General features: G+C 38.7%; 1 protein-coding gene across 2 annotated transcripts in view; it reads right to left on the reverse strand.

Annotated features, from left to right (window-relative positions):
- LOC109716399 (DNA mismatch repair protein MSH2) overlaps positions 1 to 18,076 on the reverse strand; it is a 33,937-nt gene extending 15,861 nt beyond the window's left edge. Inside the window, exons 1-9 of one of the 2 annotated variants that reach the window (XM_020241826.1) lie at positions 17,547 to 18,076; positions 16,031 to 16,118; positions 15,881 to 15,930; positions 15,746 to 15,778; positions 13,541 to 14,614; positions 12,817 to 13,371; positions 12,635 to 12,745; positions 12,458 to 12,547; positions 12,303 to 12,374 (exon numbers count right to left, since the gene is read on the reverse strand). In XM_020241826.1, the coding sequence (XP_020097415.1) occupies positions 12,303 to 12,374; positions 12,458 to 12,547; positions 12,635 to 12,745; positions 12,817 to 13,371; positions 13,541 to 14,614; positions 15,746 to 15,778; positions 15,881 to 15,930; positions 16,031 to 16,082 (2,037 nt within the window). In that variant the 5' untranslated portion in view covers positions 16,083 to 16,118; positions 17,547 to 18,076. Of the gene's footprint in view, positions 1 to 12,302; positions 12,375 to 12,457; positions 12,548 to 12,634; positions 12,746 to 12,816; positions 13,372 to 13,540; positions 14,615 to 15,745; positions 15,779 to 15,880; positions 15,931 to 16,030; positions 16,241 to 17,546 lie in introns of both variants that reach the window. The other variant, XM_020241825.1, reaches the window with a different exon arrangement.

The raw sequence follows: 20,756 nt of genomic DNA on the forward strand, positions 1-20,756 counted from the left end.
TTCAAACTTCTAAAACTCCCTAAATGTAGAGAATGTAATTAATGCAGCAAATAAATCTCGTTTTATTTTCGAATGCAATTTTCTTTTATTTTGTAGGTTCATGTTTGATTTGGATCTAAATCATTTAGTTTTAGTTGATTTGGCTAACCCAAACGCTTTTCTCCAATAAACAAAGAAACAATTCCAAAAAGACCTTTGGAATTCCCCAAAAACAAAGACCTTTGAAATTCCCAAAATTGCTTCGTTTTCTATGCATGACTCTTGGGTGACCGTGTTGTATTAAAAAAGAAAAGAGAATAATTTATTATCAGAGGGCTCTCAACACTATAAATACATGATTCTTGAAGCCTTAAGGGAGATGTATTTGGATGAATAGAAAATTCTGCTCTCACTCTTTATCCTTGGTGTTCTACTTCCCGGTGAGATCATCGACGCTTCTTCCACGCGCCAAGATCGTCTTCTTCCGCAACTTGATCATTGTAGCTTCTTCCTCGTAACAAAACCGGCTTCTACTTCTACCCCTCCTCTTCTTCCGACTCACTACCTCATCTTCTTCTTCCATGTTGCCGAAGTTCTACCCGTGGTGTACCGCCCTCCTCGTCGATCGTGGATCCTCCGCAATCGTGTGAACGGTGCACTTTTTGTATCTCTCATATTCTAATATCCTATTATCCCCTTTTAATCTAACCTTCCACCATTACCAACCATATTTGCCAAACAACCAAACCTAAAGCTTTAACTCCGATAAAGCCGAATTTACCCTTTGGAACTATTATATGTATTTTCAGTTGGTTGTTATTATCTCATATATTGAAGGTTTATCATCATCTTAGTTTTACTTCAATTCGATTTTAATTTTTGTCTTGCTGAAATTTTTGCTTCCTTGCTTAAAGTTCATTGGAATTGATAAATTAAACGTAGTTTTACCTTTAAACAAAAGCAAACTTGAAAATTCAATTTTGGCAACCTCTCGTTTGCATCCATTGGTATCAAAGCAAGTTCTTTTCGTGGGAACGTTTGTTTTGATCTAAACATTTTTCTTGGTGTTCAACTTTGTATTTCTTTGTCTTCTTTTTGGGCCAAAATATTTCAAAAAGAAAAGCATCACTTCTTTGATCAACTTGTAAGCATTTGGAAATGGCTGGCAATAGTGAAAATCCTCGTGATTGGAGAGAAGCACATGAGAAACAACAAGATTCCATAAAAAGCATGCAAAATCAAATGAATAACATTCAACAACTATTGGAAAGATTAACTATGAAACAACAAAATGTTGTTGGAGAAGATTCGGAAAGTGACCCTAATTTTGACAATCGTACTTTACCTGCTAGAAGAAATCCTCTTTTTTAGACTCAAGGAAATATACATCGATAGGATAAGGGCAGTAAAGTGGACGTGAGCAAGTTCGAGGGTAAATTACAACCTGAAGATTTTGTGGATTGGCTAGACAAAATAAAACAATTTTTTTAATGGAAAGAATTACCTAATGACAAAAAAGTTAAATTTGTCTCCCTTAAATTGAAAGGACATGCCTTAGTGTGGTGGAAACAAGTTCAAAATGATAGGTTTAGAAAGGGTAAAGAAAAGATTGTCTCGTGGAAAAGAATGAAAGAAAAACTTGAAGGAAAATTCTTACCGATTGATTACCGTCAAACTATTTTTCAAAAATTACACAATCTTAAACAAGGATCTAAATCGGTACAAGAATATACTGAAGAATTTTACACCCTTTAAGCTCGTAATGAACTTAAAGAGGACAAAGAACAGCGAATAGCTCGCTATCTAGCCGGTCTTCGAACCCAAATCCAAGATGAGTTAGCCCTTTTAACTTTCTACAGGGTTCGACATGGCTTATAGTCATGCACTTAAGGCTGAGAATAAACTTAAAAGACAAACCTTTCGTCAGGAAAGTGCGAGCGTAAAGAACACCATAGGAACTAAGCCTATCCCAAAGAACGATAGTCAAACCTCTTCAAGACCTGCTCAAGACCTTAAGGGTAAAGGAATTTTAGGTGCAAAACCCGTTGAATCTGGCATCATTTGTTATAAATGTAACAAACCTGGACATAAATCCTCTGATTGCCCTCTGAGAAAATTTGATTCTAGAGCCAATCTAATAGAAAGTCATGAAGAAAATGAAAATGGGGAAGAAACTTTAGAACAAGAAGATGAAGATGAGATTTTCGAAGAATCTCCTGATGCTACTGAAACAAATCTCATGATCCATCAAGTCCTATCAGCCTCTAAGTCCACCCAATATTATTGAAAGCGTCGTAGCCTTTTTAGAACCATCTGTAGCGCGGGAGGCAAGTTTTGCTCTATGATCATTTGATAGTGGAAGTACTGAAAACTGTCTCTAGAGAAATGGTTGATAAACTTAAACTAAAAACTGAAAAACTTGCTCAACCTTACAAAATAGCTTGGTTTAAGGATGGGGATGAATTTCCTATAACTGAGATGTCTTGTTGAATTTTCTATTGGAAAAACTTATACTGATAAAATTTGGTGTGATGTTGTTCCCATGGATGTGAGTCACCTATTGTTAGGTAAACCTTGGCAATTTGATCGTAGCACTATACATGATGGTAGGGAGAACACTTACATTGTCACAAAGGACAACAAGAAAGTTAGATTGGTTCCCCTGAATTACTTTCCCAAACCAAAATCTAAGGCAATTGAGTCCCAAAAGCAACCCTCCAATAATGAACAGAAAATGATGGTTTTGAACAAAAGTCAATTCTCTAAAAATCTAACAAAGTCTCCAGTGGTATATATTCTTTTGGCAAAAGAAAAATTGAAGAACACTGAAGTTCTTCAAGCTGTTCAACCATTGCTTAATGAATTTTCTGATATCATGCCTGAGGAACTCCCCGATGGCCTTCCACCTATGAGAGACATTCAACACTGCATTGATTTTGTATCCGGTGCTAGTCTTCCACACCTAGCCCATTATAGAATGAGTCCCGCTGAACATGAAGAGTTACATAGGCAGGCCTCTGAACTTCTGCAAAAAGGTTACATAAGAGAAAGTATGAGCCCTGTCACGATGCCTGCCCTCCTTACACCAAAAAAGGATGGAACGTGGCGAATGTGTGTTGACAGTCGTGCAGTCAACAAAATTACCATCAAGTATAGGTTTCCCATTCCTAGGATTGATGATATGCTTAACATGCTAAGAGGTGCGAAGATATTCTCTAAGATTGACCTTAAGAGCGGATATCATCAAATCCATATTCGACCTGGAGATGAATGGAAAACAGCGTTCAAAACTAAAGAAGGATTATACGAGTGGCTGGTTATGCCGTTTGGGCGATCCAATGCCCTAGTACTTTTATGCGCTGTATGAACCAAGTCTTGCGACCATTCATTGGAAAATTTGTCATAGTTTACTTCGACGACATTCTGATTTATAGCACGAGTCCTGAAACTCATATAGATCATTTAAGACAAGTGCTTCAAACTTTAAGAGATAACAGTTTATACCTGAATCTTAAGAAGTGTACATTTCTAACCGATAGCCTTACCTTCTTAGGCTATGTGGTGTCCACCAAGGGAATTAAAGTAGATCCTATTAAGATAGAAGCAATTCAAAATTGACCAAACCCAAAGGCTATAACTGAAATCTGAAGTTTCCATGGACTTGCGTCGTTTTATCGGCGTTTCATTCGAAATTTCAGTTCATTAATTGCGCCAATAACTGATTGCCTAAAAGGGCGTAAATTTACTTGGACATCTGAAGCTGAAAAAAGTTTTCAATTGGTTAAGGACAAACTTACAAAGGCTCCAGTACTTGCCTTGCCCAACTTCGAAAAGGTGTTTGAGATTGATTGTGATACCTCACATATCGGAATTGAAGGTGTACTATCTCAAGAGAAACGTCCTATAGCCTTCTTTAGTGAAAAATTGAACGATGCACGAGCACGTTATTCCACTTATGATCTTGAATTTTACGCGATCGTGCAGGCTTTGAAACATTGGCGACCCTACTTGATTCATCGAGAGTTTATTCTTAATTCGGATCATGAAGCATTGCGATATTTAAATTCTCAAAAAAACTTGAACAAAAGACATGCCAAGTGGTCTGCATTCCTGCAAGAATACACTTTTCACTTGCGGCATAAACAAGGCATTGCTAATCGAGTCGCTGATGCACTCAGTCGTCGAAACCATTTGCTTATCACTTCTTCCTTACAGATAGTAGGATTTGAGATAGTTAAGGACCAATATCAAAATGACCCTAATTTCGGTCCTATCCTAAAAAAGTGCCTATCTCCTGACAATGATTCACCTTCTGATTATTGTTTGGACGGCGGGTATCTTTTTAGAAAGTCCAAGTTGTGCATTCCCCAGGGATCGTTAAGAGAGTCCTTGATTCAGAACTTGCATAGTAGAGGGCTAGGGGGACATTTCGGGAGAGACAAAACTTTGGGATTAGTTCAAGAGAGGTATTGTTGGCCTAACATGAGTAAGGACGTTGAAAGGTTTGTTCAGCGGTGTAAGACTTGTCAATTATTTAAAGGACAAACTCAAAATACTGGCTTGTATACTCCCCTGCCCATTCCCGCTGTGCCCTGGGAGGAAATTAGCATGGATTTTGTCCTAGGCCTACCCAAGACTGCACACCAAGTTGATTCCGTTTTTGTGGTTGTTGATCGTTTTACGAAAATGGCTCATTTTATTCCTTGCAAGAAAACTTCTGACGCATCACATATTGCAAAATTATTTTTCAATGAAATTGTACGTTTACATGGCATTCCTAAATCAAATACCTCTGATCGAGATACAAAATTTGTTAGTCATTTTTGGCAAACTTTAATGTCAAAGGCAAGAAGCAAACTGAATTTCAGCAGTCCATACCATTCACAAACTGACGGGCAAACGGAAATAGTAAATCGATCTTTGGGTAATCTCTTAAGATGTTTAGCTGGAGAAAAACCAACACAATGGGATTTAATTTTATCTCAAGCTGAATTTGCTTATAACAGTTCCATAAACCGAACCATTGGAAAATCTCCTTTTGAAGCTTTATATGGCCGTCCTATAACCCACTTTCTTGACCAAGCACCAATACCTTACCCTGGTAGAGTTAGTGCAGATGCCGACTATTACCTAAAATAGATTCAAGAGGTGCAACAACAAGTTCATCAGAGGTTGCGGGATTCCACTGTCAAGTACAAGGAGTCAGCGGATAAACATCGCCGAGGTATGACTTTTAATGAAGGAGATAATGTCTTAATCTATTTTAGAAAAGAAAGGTTCTCAGCTGGAGGCTATAACAAGTTGAACAGGAAAAAGTATGGGCCATTCAAAATTCTGAAAAAAATTAGGGGAAAATGCTTATCAAATTGATCTACCTCCGGAAGTACCGACGTCCCCGATCTTCAATGTCAGTGAACTATACGAGTACCACGGAAAGGCCCCCTCTACTGTCGATATTGATGGCTGTTAAAATCGGAACGGCGAAAAATAGATCCAGAAAATAGTTTAATGCAAGAAAAGAAAAGATAAGAAAAGAACACACCGATATTTACGTGGTTCGGCCAACGGCCTACGTCCACGGGCGAAGACGGAGCAAATAATTTATTAATGTCGAAAAAGCGGAGTACAAAGAAAATCTCTCAAAGATCAAAACTTGATTAGATCCGAAATGCCGCAACAAGCAACTCCGGAAAAACGAGGCTGCTCTCTCACCAATCCGTACATACCACAAAATTAGCACTAATTAGTACGGCTCCTTCTTGGTTCTCTCCGCAACAGCCGTACGCACCCTCCAAGAGGCTTAATTAATTAGTGCATGGCCACTTCTAATTTGTCGCGGCGGCTTCTTGATCGTCCGGAACATACATTGCTTGGCTTAATTAGTATGTGGCATCTTAATTTGGTCGCGGCGATTAATTTGGCCGTAGCATATATTTATAATACATGTCTCCTAAATAGAGTCTAATCCTAATTCAATTAGAAATTAGATTCCGACTCATAATCCATATATGCCAAATTAAATCTAAATTATATCCAATCCCAATTAGATTAAGATTTAATTCCAATTTAGATAACTACAAATCTAAACCAAATATAACAATCTCCACCTTGGTTTAATTTGTAGTTTAGCCACCGCTGTGTTGAGATCGCCATAAAACTCCACCTTGAATTTAATTCGCCTCAATGCTCCTTAACGCTCCGTGTTCCGTCTTCTCCAAACGCCCCATAGGGCCTTAAATGCTGCTGACTGCCACCAAGTCCAAATAATGTTTGAACTTGGCAATAATAAGGGACTTTGTAAGCATATCCGCCGGATTGTCTTTAGTACCAATTTTCTTAACAGTCACTGTGCGCTTCCCAATCACATCCCGAACAAAGTGAAGCTTCATATCGATGTGCTTTGTCCTCTCATGAAACATTTGATCTTTAGACAAATGAATAGCACTTTGACTGTCCGAATAAACAACCGTCGGATCCCAATAAGAAGTAAGCTCTCCAAATAAGCCTCTTAGCCACATAGCTTCCTTCACACCCTCTGTCATAGCAATATATTCCGCCTCCGTCGTAGACAAGGCGACAATAGGTTGTAGTGAAGCTTTCCAACTAACTGCACATCCGCCAATAGAGAAAACATAACCTGAAAGTGATCTCCTCCTATCCAAATCACCTGCAAAATCCGAATCAACATATCCAACCACACCATCCTTACACCTCCCAAACTCCAAACAAGTGTTAGTGGTACCTCGTAAGTATCTCAAAATCCACTTAACAGCCTGCCAATGAGCCTTACCAGGATTGGTCATATATCTGCTAACCATGCTCACTGCGTAGGAGATGTCCGGCCGTGTGCAAACCATGGCGTACATGATGCTCCCGACAGCACTAGAATAGGGAACATGTGACATGTACTCCCGCTCATCATCGGACTGCGGTGATAACTCGGCGGAAAGTCTGAAATGCGCCGCAAAAGGAGTGCTCACTGGTTTTGCGTCTGTCATCCCGAAACGCTTTAAAATCTTCTCTATATATTTCTCTTGTGTCAAATGCAGTAGTCCTGACTTGTTGTCCCTCTTAATTTCCATACCAAGGATTTTCTTAGCAGCACCTAGATCTTTCATCTCAAACTCACCCTTAAGTAAAGCCTTCAATTTATTTATCTCAACTATGTCGCTGGAAGCAATTAACATATCATCAACATAGAGCAACAAATATATGAAAGATCCCTTATCAAGCTTTCTGAAATACACGCAACTGTCACGCTTGCTTCTGGAATATCCGTGACCTGTCATAAAGGAGTCGAACCGCTTATACCATTGCCGAGGAGACTGCTTTAAGCCATAAAGCGATTTCTTTAACAGGCAAACATGGTCCTCCTTCCCTTCAACAATGAATCCCTCCGGCTGTTTCATATAAATTTGCTCCTCAAGTTCTCCATGCAGAAAAGCTGTCTTAACATCAAGCTGCTCAAGATACAGGTCATTCATGGCTACTAATGATAAAAGAACACGAATAGAAGTATGCTTTACGACGGGTGAGAAAATATCATTAAAGTCCACACCTTCTACCTGACTGTAGCCCTTAGCAACTAAACGAGCTTTATACCTTGTATCTTCTACGCCGGGGATTCCATCCTTTTTCTTGAAGACCCACTTACAGCCGACAATTTTCTTGCCTGTAGGCGGTTTTACCAACTCCCATGTGCGATTCTTATGAAGAGACTCCATCTCCTCATTCATCGCCACCAACCACTCTGCAGAACTGGCACCGGAAATAGCTTGATTATATGTAGAAGGTTCACCTTCTTCTTCTGTATCTTGTGCCACTGAAAGAGCGTAAGCAACCATATCTTCATAACTATATCTCTGCGGTGGTTTGATCTGTCTCCTCGCTTTGCCTGTAGCAATGCTCTGCCTCTCAACTTGTGGAGTTTCAGTTACTGAGGTGTCTGTCGACTGAACTTGTTCTGACTGAGAAGAATCCTGTGACTGAACTATACCATCGGTCTCTACCTCCACCTGCTTGCTAGCACTCGGGGTCTCATCAGAAGAATTACGGTTAGGATATAACATAGCAGATTCATCAAATGTGACATCCCTACTAATAATTAATTTAGACGATTCAGGACACCACAATCTATATCCCTTAACCCCCGATGCATAACCAATAAAAATGCACTTTTTAGCCCTAGGTTCTAACTTGCCTTCATTAACATGAACATAAGCAGGACAACCAAATATGCGTAAATTAGAATAATCAGAAGGGCTGCCAGACCATACCTCCTCCGGAGTTTTGCAATCAAGTGCTGAATGTGGAGATCGATTCACCAGATAGCATGCCGTAGAGATCGCCTCTACCCAGAAACTCTTCGCTAAGCCAGCATTAGAGAGTATACAACGGGCCCTCTCCAAAAGAGTTCTATTCATCCGTTCGGCCACCCCGTTCTGCTGTGGAGTATGCCTAACGGTTTTATGTCGAACGATCCCTTCCTTCTTGCAGAATTCTTCAAACTGACGAGCAGAATTCCAAACCATTGTCGGTCCTTAATCGTTTGATCTTCTTTTCAGTTTGCTTCTCAATCATGACCTTCCACTGCTTGAAATAATTGAACACCTCATCCTTACTTTTCAAAAAGAACGCCCACACTTTACGAGAATAGTCGTCAATAAAAGTCAACATATATCTAGCACCACCATGAGTAGGAATACGAGAAGGTCCCCAAAGATCAGAATGGATGTAGTCCAGAGTACCTTTTGTTCGGTGAACTGTGGCCTTAAAGCTGACTCTCTTTTGTTTGCCAAAAACACAATGCTCGCAGAAGTCCAACTTTTCTAAACTCTGACTACCAAGTAGACCTCTCTCGCCTAACTTCATCATACCATATTCACTCATATGGCCCAGTCGCATATGCCATAATTTGGTGCTATCCGAATCTGACATAGAGGAAGAAGTCACCGCTGCTGAACCTGTCACAGTGGAACCCTGTAAAACATATAACATGTCGGACAACTTAGCCTTCATCACTACAAGATTCCCTTTAGCGACCTTCATTAATCCATCAGCTGAAGAATACTTAAAGCCTTTAGTATCAAGTGTACCCAACGAGATCAAATTTTTCCTCATATCCGGAACATGCCGAACCTCAGATATAGTCCTCACTACTCCATCGAACATTCGTACCCGAACAATGCCAATTCCAATAACTGTGCACTTAGAGTGATTTCCCATCAATACATCTCCACCTTCAATAGGCATGTACGTCGAGAACCATTCTCTATGTGTACAGATATGAAAAGAACATGCGGAGTCCATAAGCCACTCATCCTGTCTACGTGTCTTATTCGTAACTGTAAAGACGATATCATTTTTATCTGATTCTCCTGCTGCAACACTTGCTTCTGCTTCAGTATTGGTGTTTTTCTGACCTTGATTCTTATCACCATTATTCTTCCGCTGCTCTTTATTTTTCAACTTGAAACAATCAGCTTTTATGTGACCCTTCTTCTTACAATAACCACAAATCAGATTCCTATGCTTTGACTTTGATCTAGATGTACCTCTATTACCAGAACCCTTCTCCCGAGACCTCCCTCTAGCGACCAAACCTTGTCCTGAAGCTCCAGCTGTCTCGTTGCTTATCTGCATGTCAATTCTCTCTTTTGAAAGTAAAGAGGATTTAACATCATCGAGACATAGAGTATCTCGTCCAAACAAGAAAGTCTCACGAAAATTCTTATAAGAGGGCGGTAGAGAACATAATAATAAAAGGGCTTCATCTTCCTCCTCGATTTTAACATCTATCGAGCGGAAATCCATAATGATAGAATTAAATTCATCTAAATGCGACTTAATAGAGGTACCTTCCGCCATGCGCAACATGAAGAGACGTTGCTTCAAATATAACTTGTTAGTGAGAGATTTCGTCATATAGAGAGACTCCAATTTAAGCCAAAGCCCTGCTGCGGTCTTTTCATCCAAGACCTCGCACAATACCTCATTAGATAAACATAATTGTATTGCCATAAGAGCTTTGTCATCAATCTCCTCCTTCTGCTCTGCCGTTAATGAATCGGACATCTTTTCTTTTCCCTACAGTGCCTTCTGCAATCCTTGCTGCGTCAATACTGCACGCATCTTGACTTGCCATAATGCGAAACTGTTGGTCCTGTCAAATTTCTGAATCTCGAACTTCGTCGTCATCTTAATCCTCAAAGGGAATAGAAAGGCTCTGATACCAGTTTGTTAAAATCGGAACGGCGAAAAATAGATCCAGAAAATAGTTTAATGCAAGAAAAGAAAAGATAAGGAAAGAACACACCGATATTTACGTGGTTCGGCCAACGGCCTACGTCCACGGGCGAAGACGGAGCAAATAATTTATTAATGTCGAAAAGGCGGAGTACAAAGAAAATCTCTCAAAGATCAAAACTTGATTAGATCCGAAATGCCGCAACAAGCAACTCCGGAAAAACGAGGCTGCTCTCTCACCAATCCGTACGGACCACAAAATTAGCACTAATTAGTACGGCTCCTTCTTGGTTCTCTCCGCAACAGCCGTACACACCCTCCAAGAGACTTAATTAATTAGTGCATGGCCACTTCTAATTTGTCGCGGCGGCTTCTTGATCGTCCGGAACATACATTGCTTGGCTTAATTAGTATGTGGCATCTTAATTTGGTCGCGGCGATTAATTTGGCCGTAGCATATATTTATAATACATGTCTCCTAAATAGAGTCTAATCCTAATTCAATTAGAAATTAGATTCCGACTCATAATCCATATATGCCAAATTAAATCTAAATTATATCCAATCCCAATTAGATTAGGATTTAATTCCAATTTAGATAACTACAAATCTAAACCAAATATAACAATGGCTCGACATCTCGCTCCGACATCGAAACTCCATCAGATGGCGTGGAGGATATTCTGGATGTGCACGAGTCAGCAACGCGACATGGCACTCATCGCCGATACTTGGTGCGTTGGCGTGGACGACCATTGTCCGATAGCAATTGGATTTCTGAGGCGGAGTTGCGCCAACTTCGAGAGGACTTGTACCAGAGATATCAAGATGCCATCTCGACGGAGTCGAGATTTTCCCAACTCGAGGGGAACTGATGCAGCAAATAAATCTCGTTTTATTTTCGAATGCAATTTTCTTTTATTTTGTAGGTTCGTGTTTGATTCTAACTTAAATCATTTAGGTTTAGTTGATTTGGCTAACCCAAACCCTTTTCTCCAATAAACAAAAAAACAATCCCAAAAAGACCTTTAGAATTCCCCAAAAACAAAGACCTTTGAAATTCTCAAAATTGTTTTGTTTTCTATGCATGACTCATGGGTGACCGTGTTGTGTTGAAAACGAAAAAACAATAATTTATTATCAGAGGGCTCTCAACACTATAAATACATGGTTCTTGAAGCCTTAAGGGAGATATATTTGGATGAATAAAAAATTCTACTCTCACTCTTTATCCTTGGTGTTCTACTTCCCGGTGAGATCATCGACGCTTCTTACTCGCGCCGAGATCGTCTTCTTCCTCAACTTGATCATTATCGCTTCTTCCTCGTGACAAGATCGGCTTCTACTTCTACGCCTCCTCTTCTTCCGAGTCACTATCTCATCTTCTTCTTCTATGTTGCCGAAGTTCTACCCGTGGTGTACCGCCCTCCTCGTCGATCGTGGATCCCCCACAATCGTGTGAACGGTGCACTTTTTGTATCTCTCATCTCCTGATATCCTATTATTCCCTTTTAATCTAGCCTTCCACCATTACCAACCATATTTGCCAAACAACCAAACCTAAAGCTTTAACTCCGATAAAGCCAAATTTACCTTTTGGAAGTATTATATGTATTTTCAGTTGGTTGTTATTATCTCATATATTGAAGGTTTATCAACATTTTAGTATTACTTCAATTCGGTTTTAATTTTTGTCTTGCTGAAATTTTTGCTTCCTTACTTAAAATTCATCGGAATTGATAAATTAAACGTTGTTTTACCTTTAAACAAAAGCAAACTTGAAAATTCAATTTTGGCAACCTCTCGGTTTGCATCAGTAATGCTTCGAAGCAACAAAGAAAAACAAGTTTTAAACCTAGCAAAGTGAACAAATGTCCTGCATGGTTACAGTTAACTTACTGGGTTTACTAACAAAAAGCCATTTGACTAAAGATTCTTTTACTAGCTTGTAGCTATGAAACTCAGGTAATATTAATTGAAAGAACATTTGGAAACAAAAGTATCTTCAGTTATAGCTAATAAGATAAAGCTAGGAAGCAAGCAACTCAGACATGTAATTATCACAATTAGAAGCCAACCTGTCGTATAAAGGTTGATTTACCACCCATGTTAGGCCCAGTGATTATCTGAAACCAGCTCTTACCACGGACCTATATTCAGCCAAAATCACCACATATTAGAAAGTGATTTTCTCCTGCAATTACAACCAAAGAGACTCTGCAAGATTACTTACAAGAGTGCAATCATTAGGAATAAAATTCACACCATCTTGAGCCTCCACACAAGGGTGCCTGCTTCCTTCAAGTATAATATCCCCTTCATCCTTCAATAAAAGACCATTAAAATTATGATGACAATATAGTTCAGAAAAATATCACATATGGGAAAAATAATAGCCTGTATATCTTACCGAGGGCGTGATATCTGGTCTTACATATGGTATTGGACAACTGGTTGCCAAGTCAGCAAAGCTTAACAAAACATCAAGCTCTGAAAGAACCCCAGCAAGAGCTTCAAACACCTAATGACCAGAAAGATTTAAGGCATTTCTTACATGTAAAAAGAAGCCAATAAAATGACACTTAGGCATACCTCCGAAAATGTAGCTGAAGTATCAACTACTCGAGCAACAATACCTTTCTGACAACTTGTGTACTCGCTAAGTATCTTTTGATATTGATCTCCTAACTTTTTAAGCTTGGAGTTTGTAAACTTCACTCCATCCTTTCTAGTTTCCAGAACAATGTAATGAGTACTGAGCTTTTTTCTTACTTTCTGCTCTTCTTTCTTTGTGATCCTAAAAACATGTCCAAATTGCGTTCCTTTTTCTAACTTCAATGCCTTATCAAGAGGAAGATCAAGATCATTTGCTGTTTGCTTATGCAAATTGTCTATCTGATGCTCAATTGCATTAAGCTCGTCCTTCAGTGCAGCCAAGTCGGGATCATAGTTAGGAGATATCATGTATTCACCATTCTCTAGTTGATCGAGGTCAATAGAAACCTCAACAAGAGCAATAAACTTGCCCAACCGATCCTCATCCATCCAAAATTTTAAAGTTTCAATATACCGGCTCCTTATTAATGGTGAAAACTGCCCTTCACAATGCTCCAGAACATCTTTGATGTGTGGAAGTCTAATGCCTGACTGCATAATAGAAAATTCAATTTAATGAAAACTTAGATTACAAAGAAGTTGTAATAATCAATACACAAAGGGGCATTAACTGTATTGATACTAACATGTAAGAAACTAGGGAAATTTGGCTATGAAAGAACTAGTAATATGGGTAATTAAAAGGAATGAGGGAGATTACCTGATATAGTTTTATCACTGGCAGCAAATTAGCTGATTTCTTTTTCAGGATATGTGTCAAACGCTCAATATCTGAAATTCTTTTCAGGTGTTGCCTCAGTCCTTGACGAAGCTCTGCATCCTCCACAAATGCCTGAACCAAATTCAGCCTGCAGTTGATCTCATTCACATCTAATAATGGTTGTTTGAGCCACCGATTAAGAAGCCGCTTTCCCATGCCAGCAGTGCAGGTTCTATTCATTAGGCCAAACAAACTAAAATTTTTGTTTAAGTCAGTCTTGCTCTCTAAAACATTTAATGCTCGCATTGCAGCTGAATCCAGTCTCATGTAGCTGTCCAAATTGTACTTTTCAATGCTGTAATTTCCATAATTACTATCATCTGAAAGTAACTCCATATAGGACATCAAAGCCCCCAATGCACCTAAAGCATATTCGAATTCGGAGAGTAGATCACGAACTGGTTCAATTGCTCCTCTGACTATCCTACCAAGATCCTGCACCAAATCTCTCGATCTGAATTCAGACTTTTTCCGTTCAGTGACAAGAACATTGCATCTGGAAAGAGCATCATGAAGAAGCTTGAAATCACTGGTCTTCCCACTTTCCATAGGAAGAAGACACTCTTTACAACCAAGAGCAACCAATACTGATTCAAGGTTTGTGAACTGGCTATCATCAAGAAACTCCGCCACACCAAGCTTTCTCTTAGTCATATCCACGAAACTTAGCCCTATTGTGCACTGGTTTTCGCGGAATATAGGAAACAGTGAAACAGTGACAGGGTAATCCTGCATCTCATTGTTTGCAAACAGCACATCTTCAAAACTACCAATGTTGCCAGGTGTGCCAGTTTTAGTCAACCTCCAATTTGATCCACTACCCTCATAGAGCTCCAGTGTGTGATCTGTTCTTTCTAGCAAAAGGTCGCGAGCGATCGTCTCAAACATATTTTTACTTATGCTCACACTGGATATTCCCTCTGGACCATTACCCAACTGTCGCAAAGCTGTAGTAGTGTGGTAATATGTCCTCGCGATGAAGGTTGCATTCTCACCATGAGCAGTATAATAATCCTACCAAAATAACGAAATAGTTAGCAAGGGTTTGTTCCAGGGGAACAAGTCCATCAGATAAAAGGATAAGTGAAAGAAAGAAAAAAGTCACTTAGTTGCATTATGTGTTAATTGTGTAGGCACAAATTTGCATCTATTGTATTTATTTTTAAGATATATTTGATGTAGCTCATCCACAATCTGCACATATATGTATTTTTGGTATTTTTAGGAAAAGAGAAAATTAATAATGTGCCTCCATATGTCCCACTCCCGCCCTCTTCTTCTTTCATATGCACAGCCTCTTGACAATCAGCATACCAAACTCCCCTATTAGGGCAATGAGGTATTATATTTACTTGAATTTGCTATTTTAATGCTTGAGTTGACTTCCATTCACCAACTTCAATATGAATTCAAGTTGTTAATAGGAATTACTGTTATCTGAGACAACACATTATGAAGACAAGTTCACTTGCATACACTTGTCCTAGACTTCTCATAATAATTGACAAGTGCATCACATTTTTTACCATGAAACCAACTTTCTTATTAGTCCCCGAACGTCATCAAAAAAAGTGGAAAGTACATTAAAATTTGCTGTATGTCAGTGCAATTATATATTTCAAAGAGGTATACACAAAAATATCTATAACCTAATTGGACTTGGGATATCAGAAAAATTGTATAAAGAAACAAAAACTGGAAGTTGCTAAATTCTAACAGTTTGCTCACCTTTAACTGAGGTTTCAATTAAACTACCTTTAAGAACAAAACCAAGAATTTATAGAACAACTTTCTTGCATTCCTCTCTCGCAAGTCACAATTAATCAAGTACCCCTCTTTTATATAAGTCAAGAAGCTCCCTGAGCAGTTCTCTAGATCAGAGATTTATAAATTGATAATGCAAATTCAAAGTTGTTGAAAGACACACTTGAAAAAAATGTCAAGTAAAAAAGCAAAAAAAGAATGTGGGAAACTTTCAAAAGCAGCTAATTGAAATGCCTTTCATTCCAAGGAACCTGATCAGCCCTTCACATCCCTTAAACAGCACAAGCTTTCACTCCAAATTTTATTTCCAATAAGGACAACAAAATGGATACATCAAATGAATTTTTGAGCATTCATAAAATGTACAGCGCTCTCACTCACCCGTCGATCGAAGAACCGCACAGCCCTAGCATCCTGCAAACCCAAAAAGAAAAAAAGATATATTACAATAAAGCAAAACAAACAACAAGAATTACTGTGATGAGTGGGAAAGAGATTGTTAGCAAGGATGCTTACTTGTGGCAGGTTCTTGAAAAAAGAAATAAAACCCTGGGCTTGCCTGGCATCTAAAGAAGGACCAGCCACATAATAGAAAGATTTTTAAAAGAATAGGAAGAGTACCAAAAATAAACAGAAGAAAAGATTTGGTAAAGATTTTTGCGATACCTAATTTGAGTTCAGGGAGCTTGTTGCGTTCTGGTGAGTGATCGGCCTCCATTTCCTATCAGCTCAAAGAAGACGGAGGGACTTTCTCCTGTTGGAAACCAAGGGAAGAGTTTTTGAGGTTTAAGAGGCCAACTTTATTAGCACATCGACTATGGTTTATACGGTATAGTTGATGGAATTTGGAGGCAGATTCAACGGGACATGACGATGCTGTGGCAGGAAAGCGAGATTGTTAGAGAAGGAATAGGGTGAAAACGGATCGAATACAGTTGGATATTTGACGAAACCATATCCGCATCCATTACTTTTTTTTCGGATACAAATTTGAATGTGGATATGCGTCAAATGTTAAATTTTTGTTACCATATCCGCTAAAATGGATTCAGATAAGAATCGAATATTTCTTCGGATTCGAATATGATCGGATTTATATTTGGATATTGTTCAGATAATAATATATATTAATATCCATATATAAATATGAACTAGACTTAGCAACAATGCAACTAAAGTTTACATTCGTGTTCAAATTTTTATATGCATATGTTTTATTGAATAACATCTAAAATTTAACAAACATAAATGCAATTCTAAAATGAAAATCATAATAAAATGAACAAAGAACGCAATAAATCACCTTATTCCCCCACAAAATATATTAACGTCCCCCTTGTCCCAACAAAAAGCAATCAAAATCTCCCTTATCTCCCCGTATATAGCAATTAAGCAGCACTTATCTCCCCAAAAAAAATTAATTAAGCGCTCCCTTATCTCCCCACACATATAATCTAGAACTTTTGTTTCTCAAATCAAAGAAATGGTAAAACACTATATACCTTGATTGACAATGAGTTAGATAAGTCGACAAGAGAGATCTATTATTCTAAATATGATTTATAAGAATATAACCAAACAAAACAAATTAATATAATTCATCAAACTAAAGTCATAAATAAACAAAAGTGACCATCTTATCTCCTTTTATAACATTAAGTAGCCACTGTTGACCACTTGATCATCTTGGAATGGATGCATTTTTGTGCCCACTCCACTAGTAAGTAAAAAAATCAAATAGAAATTGTTTTCTAGATCATTTTAACAGCACTTCTTCCACACAAGGAGTGCACTACTTTCATTGGTTTTCTACACTGTGACGGAAAATTACTATGGTACTTCTTTTTTCTAGAATATAAACAAGTTAATACAGTATTTTTCTGCATAATCTCTTATTCTAGCTGCAACAAAGCTCACAGAATTTTTTTTTTTTACACATCTAGAAACATGGAAGCACAATACTCAATCAGCAGCGAATTTCATACAACACATTACATATTTCCACTACTGAATCACGAAATGAGCTACAGAACACTTAAATGGGTTGCTGAATGTAGCACGAATCTACAGTTGTTCATATATTTGATCAGCAGTTATGCAATGTGACTACTACTCAAAGTGACACATTAGAAACTTCTATTTATAGCTTATTACTCAAGTAACTCAACAGGGGGAGGCTTACCACAAGAACAACAACTGAAGCTGCGGATCCAACAAGAGCTTTGGTGCTCAAAAGGAGAGCAAACCCTAGATATCGCCACCACCTGCTCCTCGACTTGTTGTCGTCCTCACGAGAGTGGGCCGAGCGCGGTTAGGAGTTCGGACCCGTACGATACAAGAGGACGGAGAGAGGGTGTAAGAGGGCCTTGGCCGATGGTGACCGAGGAGTCAAGGACGAGTGGGGTCTAGGGTTTCTATGCGAGTGTGCGTCGGGGTGAGGGAGGCGGGATTTGGAGTTCGGACCCAATTGAGAGAGGGGAAACCCTGGATATCGCCACCACGGCACCACCTCCTCTTTGTCCTCGTCGTCCTCCTCCCGAGAGAGAGCGAGGCGCCGGGGTCGAGTGTGGAGTGCAAAGGAGAGAGAGAACCAGAGTGGGGAGAGATGAGGGGAGATGGGGAGAGAGAAAGAGTGAGAGTGGGGTTTAGGGTATCTTTGGTCGGTCGGTCGGGAAAAGGGGAGCGGGCGGGATTGGGTTTAGGAAGAAAAAGAGCGCGCGCGCGGGGCTGGGAACGGAGAATAGGATGCAATACGCAAAAATAAATAAATAAATAAAATATAAATATAAATAAAATAAAAATAAAAATAAAAATCCCTTCACTACAAACTTTGTAAAAACTTCTTGTTTTTAAAAATCGCCTGGGACTTAGGGGCGTTTGGATTGACGTATTTGTAGATTCAACATAAGTTAAGTATAGTGGTGTTTGAGTTTTCCTGAAGTGTGATTATTATTTTTTTTTTTTTTTGATGTAACTCGTACCGTCTGAAAGTTAAATTCAATCACTTCTGTTGTTTGTTTTGATGTAACTTGGTGCTGGTAAAATTAGTTTTTTGAGTTCCGTTGTTTGTTTTGATGTAAGTAAGTGGATCTCATTATCTCCTAAATATAGTAGTAAATTTACCACTATAAAATTTAATTTATTATATAATTAATTTTTTTATTATTATTTAAAAATAATAATAATTTATTATAAATAAGGTAATTCTAACCCATTATAAAGTAAGTAGAGTTTAGGTTTTACTGTTTAATAATTTTTTTAGAGGAGGTTGAGTGTAGTGAAAGTCGAGTTCGGCACTTTAGAGGAGGAAGTCGAGAGTAAGTGAAGTGGAGCTCTAACGTAACTTGAGTTACATTATATTTTTCACTTACTTTAAAACAAATAACGGAAGTGATGGAACTTGAGTTCCATCACTCCACTTACACCAAAACAAACGGGCCCTAACTGGTGGAATTGGTCTGACTATTACTCAATTTCTTAACCAATTCGATTTGACCCATAAAAAGATTTTAAAAATCATATTAACAGTTTGAACAAGCGGTTCAACTGGTAAACTAGTCAATCGATCCGATTTTAATTCAACCAGTCCGAAGGGTCACTTATCATAGATCATCGATCGGACGATTCAATCAGCTCGATTTAGATCTTTTAAGAATCTTGTAAAATATATATATATATTTATCTTTTTTATCTTTATTGTTTTATGGCCAAGTTGCATAAAAAATCGACTAATTTTGGGCTTTTGCAAATGTGGGCCATCTTTTTCGTTTTTACAGATTCGGTCCGATTTTTTAGCAAACTGATCAAAATGCCCCTTGTATACAGACGCCTTCCGCGTATTTCTTGACATACGTATTGTCACGCCCCGGGACCGATACCAATTTGGCCCGACCCGAGCACGTCAAACAGACGCCGAACGGACAGAGTTTTTCCTATCCGCCCAAGGCTCATCACATGTACATTTTCATCAATAGAGAAAAGCACTAGCGGAAACATACACAAACGGCTTACACGAGGGTAAGCAATAGCCATTAGTGAAAGAAAAAGGAAACTAAACATTCACTTGTACTATGATTCATTTTTGATCATATACATTACGTTCATCTTGTTCATTTTCGAATTCCTTACATTTCATTTCATCATTTATTTCCTACATCATATTTACCTCAAAATACACATTACATTCTTTTCTTTACATTATTTACCATCATGTACAAAAGATGATCATAGGGTACTTTACTACAAAATAAAACCCAACTTTGGTGGCCTCTGACTAAGGCGCGATACCTTTACCTCGGTCGCTCGCCGGCTCGCTCGGTCCCGACTCTGTGGAAATAGTGGGGTGAGAACTACAACAAGTTCCCAGTGGGTTCGGCCAACATCACCGACTTTCCCACTAGAACTAACTCAGGCATAATAGAAAGGATAAGCTGAAATATAGTAACCAATCTACAACATGATGCTAATATGCCTGAACAAAAGCAAGGAATATGCTCAATATTAACATATGCAGATTATGCAAGTTCTTTCGTTCTTTATCTTTACACTTTGTTCTTGTTCTTTGCTCTTTGTTCTTTATTCTTTAATCTCAAGGCTAACCCGGGGGTTTTGCCACATTAACTTGCTTCACATTAAGTCCATCATGCAAGGAACAAGCTCAGGATCCGTCTTCGGCGTTTACTCCAACCCGTGATGCATAACTCCGGAGCGCATCCCGAGGGAGCGACCGCCCGCGAGCACGGAATCATAGCAAGTATGATCGTATCCTTAACTCAAAGGATTTATAAGTTCAATCTTGACTTTACACTAGCTCTAGTGTTCATACTCGCTTTATGTTGCAAACTCATGCAATCGTTGTTCTTACTTTCTTTTACTTTTGCGCATCTTTAGCATTCTTGTTCTTTACATTCTCCGTTTATTGCCCCACTTTATTAACTTTACACATTGTCATTTCATCATTCTTTACATCACTTTGGTTTTGGCTTCACTAACTCTAGTGTCACTTTACTCTACGTTTCAAATGCCACCCGATCTATTGTCATTGTGCCACTCGGGTTCTTTTGCCCTCAGTTTGGTGTGCTCACTTTTCTCTCATGCATACACATAGGTTTTTACATTCATAAGGTTCTCAACCATCACATTTGGCACGTTGTACTCACAAAATCATGCAATCGTCACATTTTATCATACATTTTAACCTAAAATGGTGCAACAACATATATATATGCTCAAATTGAATGTGACACATTAGGCATAGACGGGGAGCTTCAAATAAGTTTGAAGAAGCACCACCCACCTCGTAGGCTTTCAAAGGTGCTCCGATGATTTTCTTGGGATTTCTAGATGCTTCGTTCTTTACCTGCGGCAAAACGAACCCTTATTAGGCCATTTT

This window comes from Ananas comosus, linkage group 10, assembly GCF_001540865.1.
Source record: "Ananas comosus cultivar F153 linkage group 10, ASM154086v1, whole genome shotgun sequence".
In the NCBI taxonomy this organism is placed as follows: Eukaryota; Viridiplantae; Streptophyta; class Magnoliopsida; order Poales; family Bromeliaceae; genus Ananas; species Ananas comosus.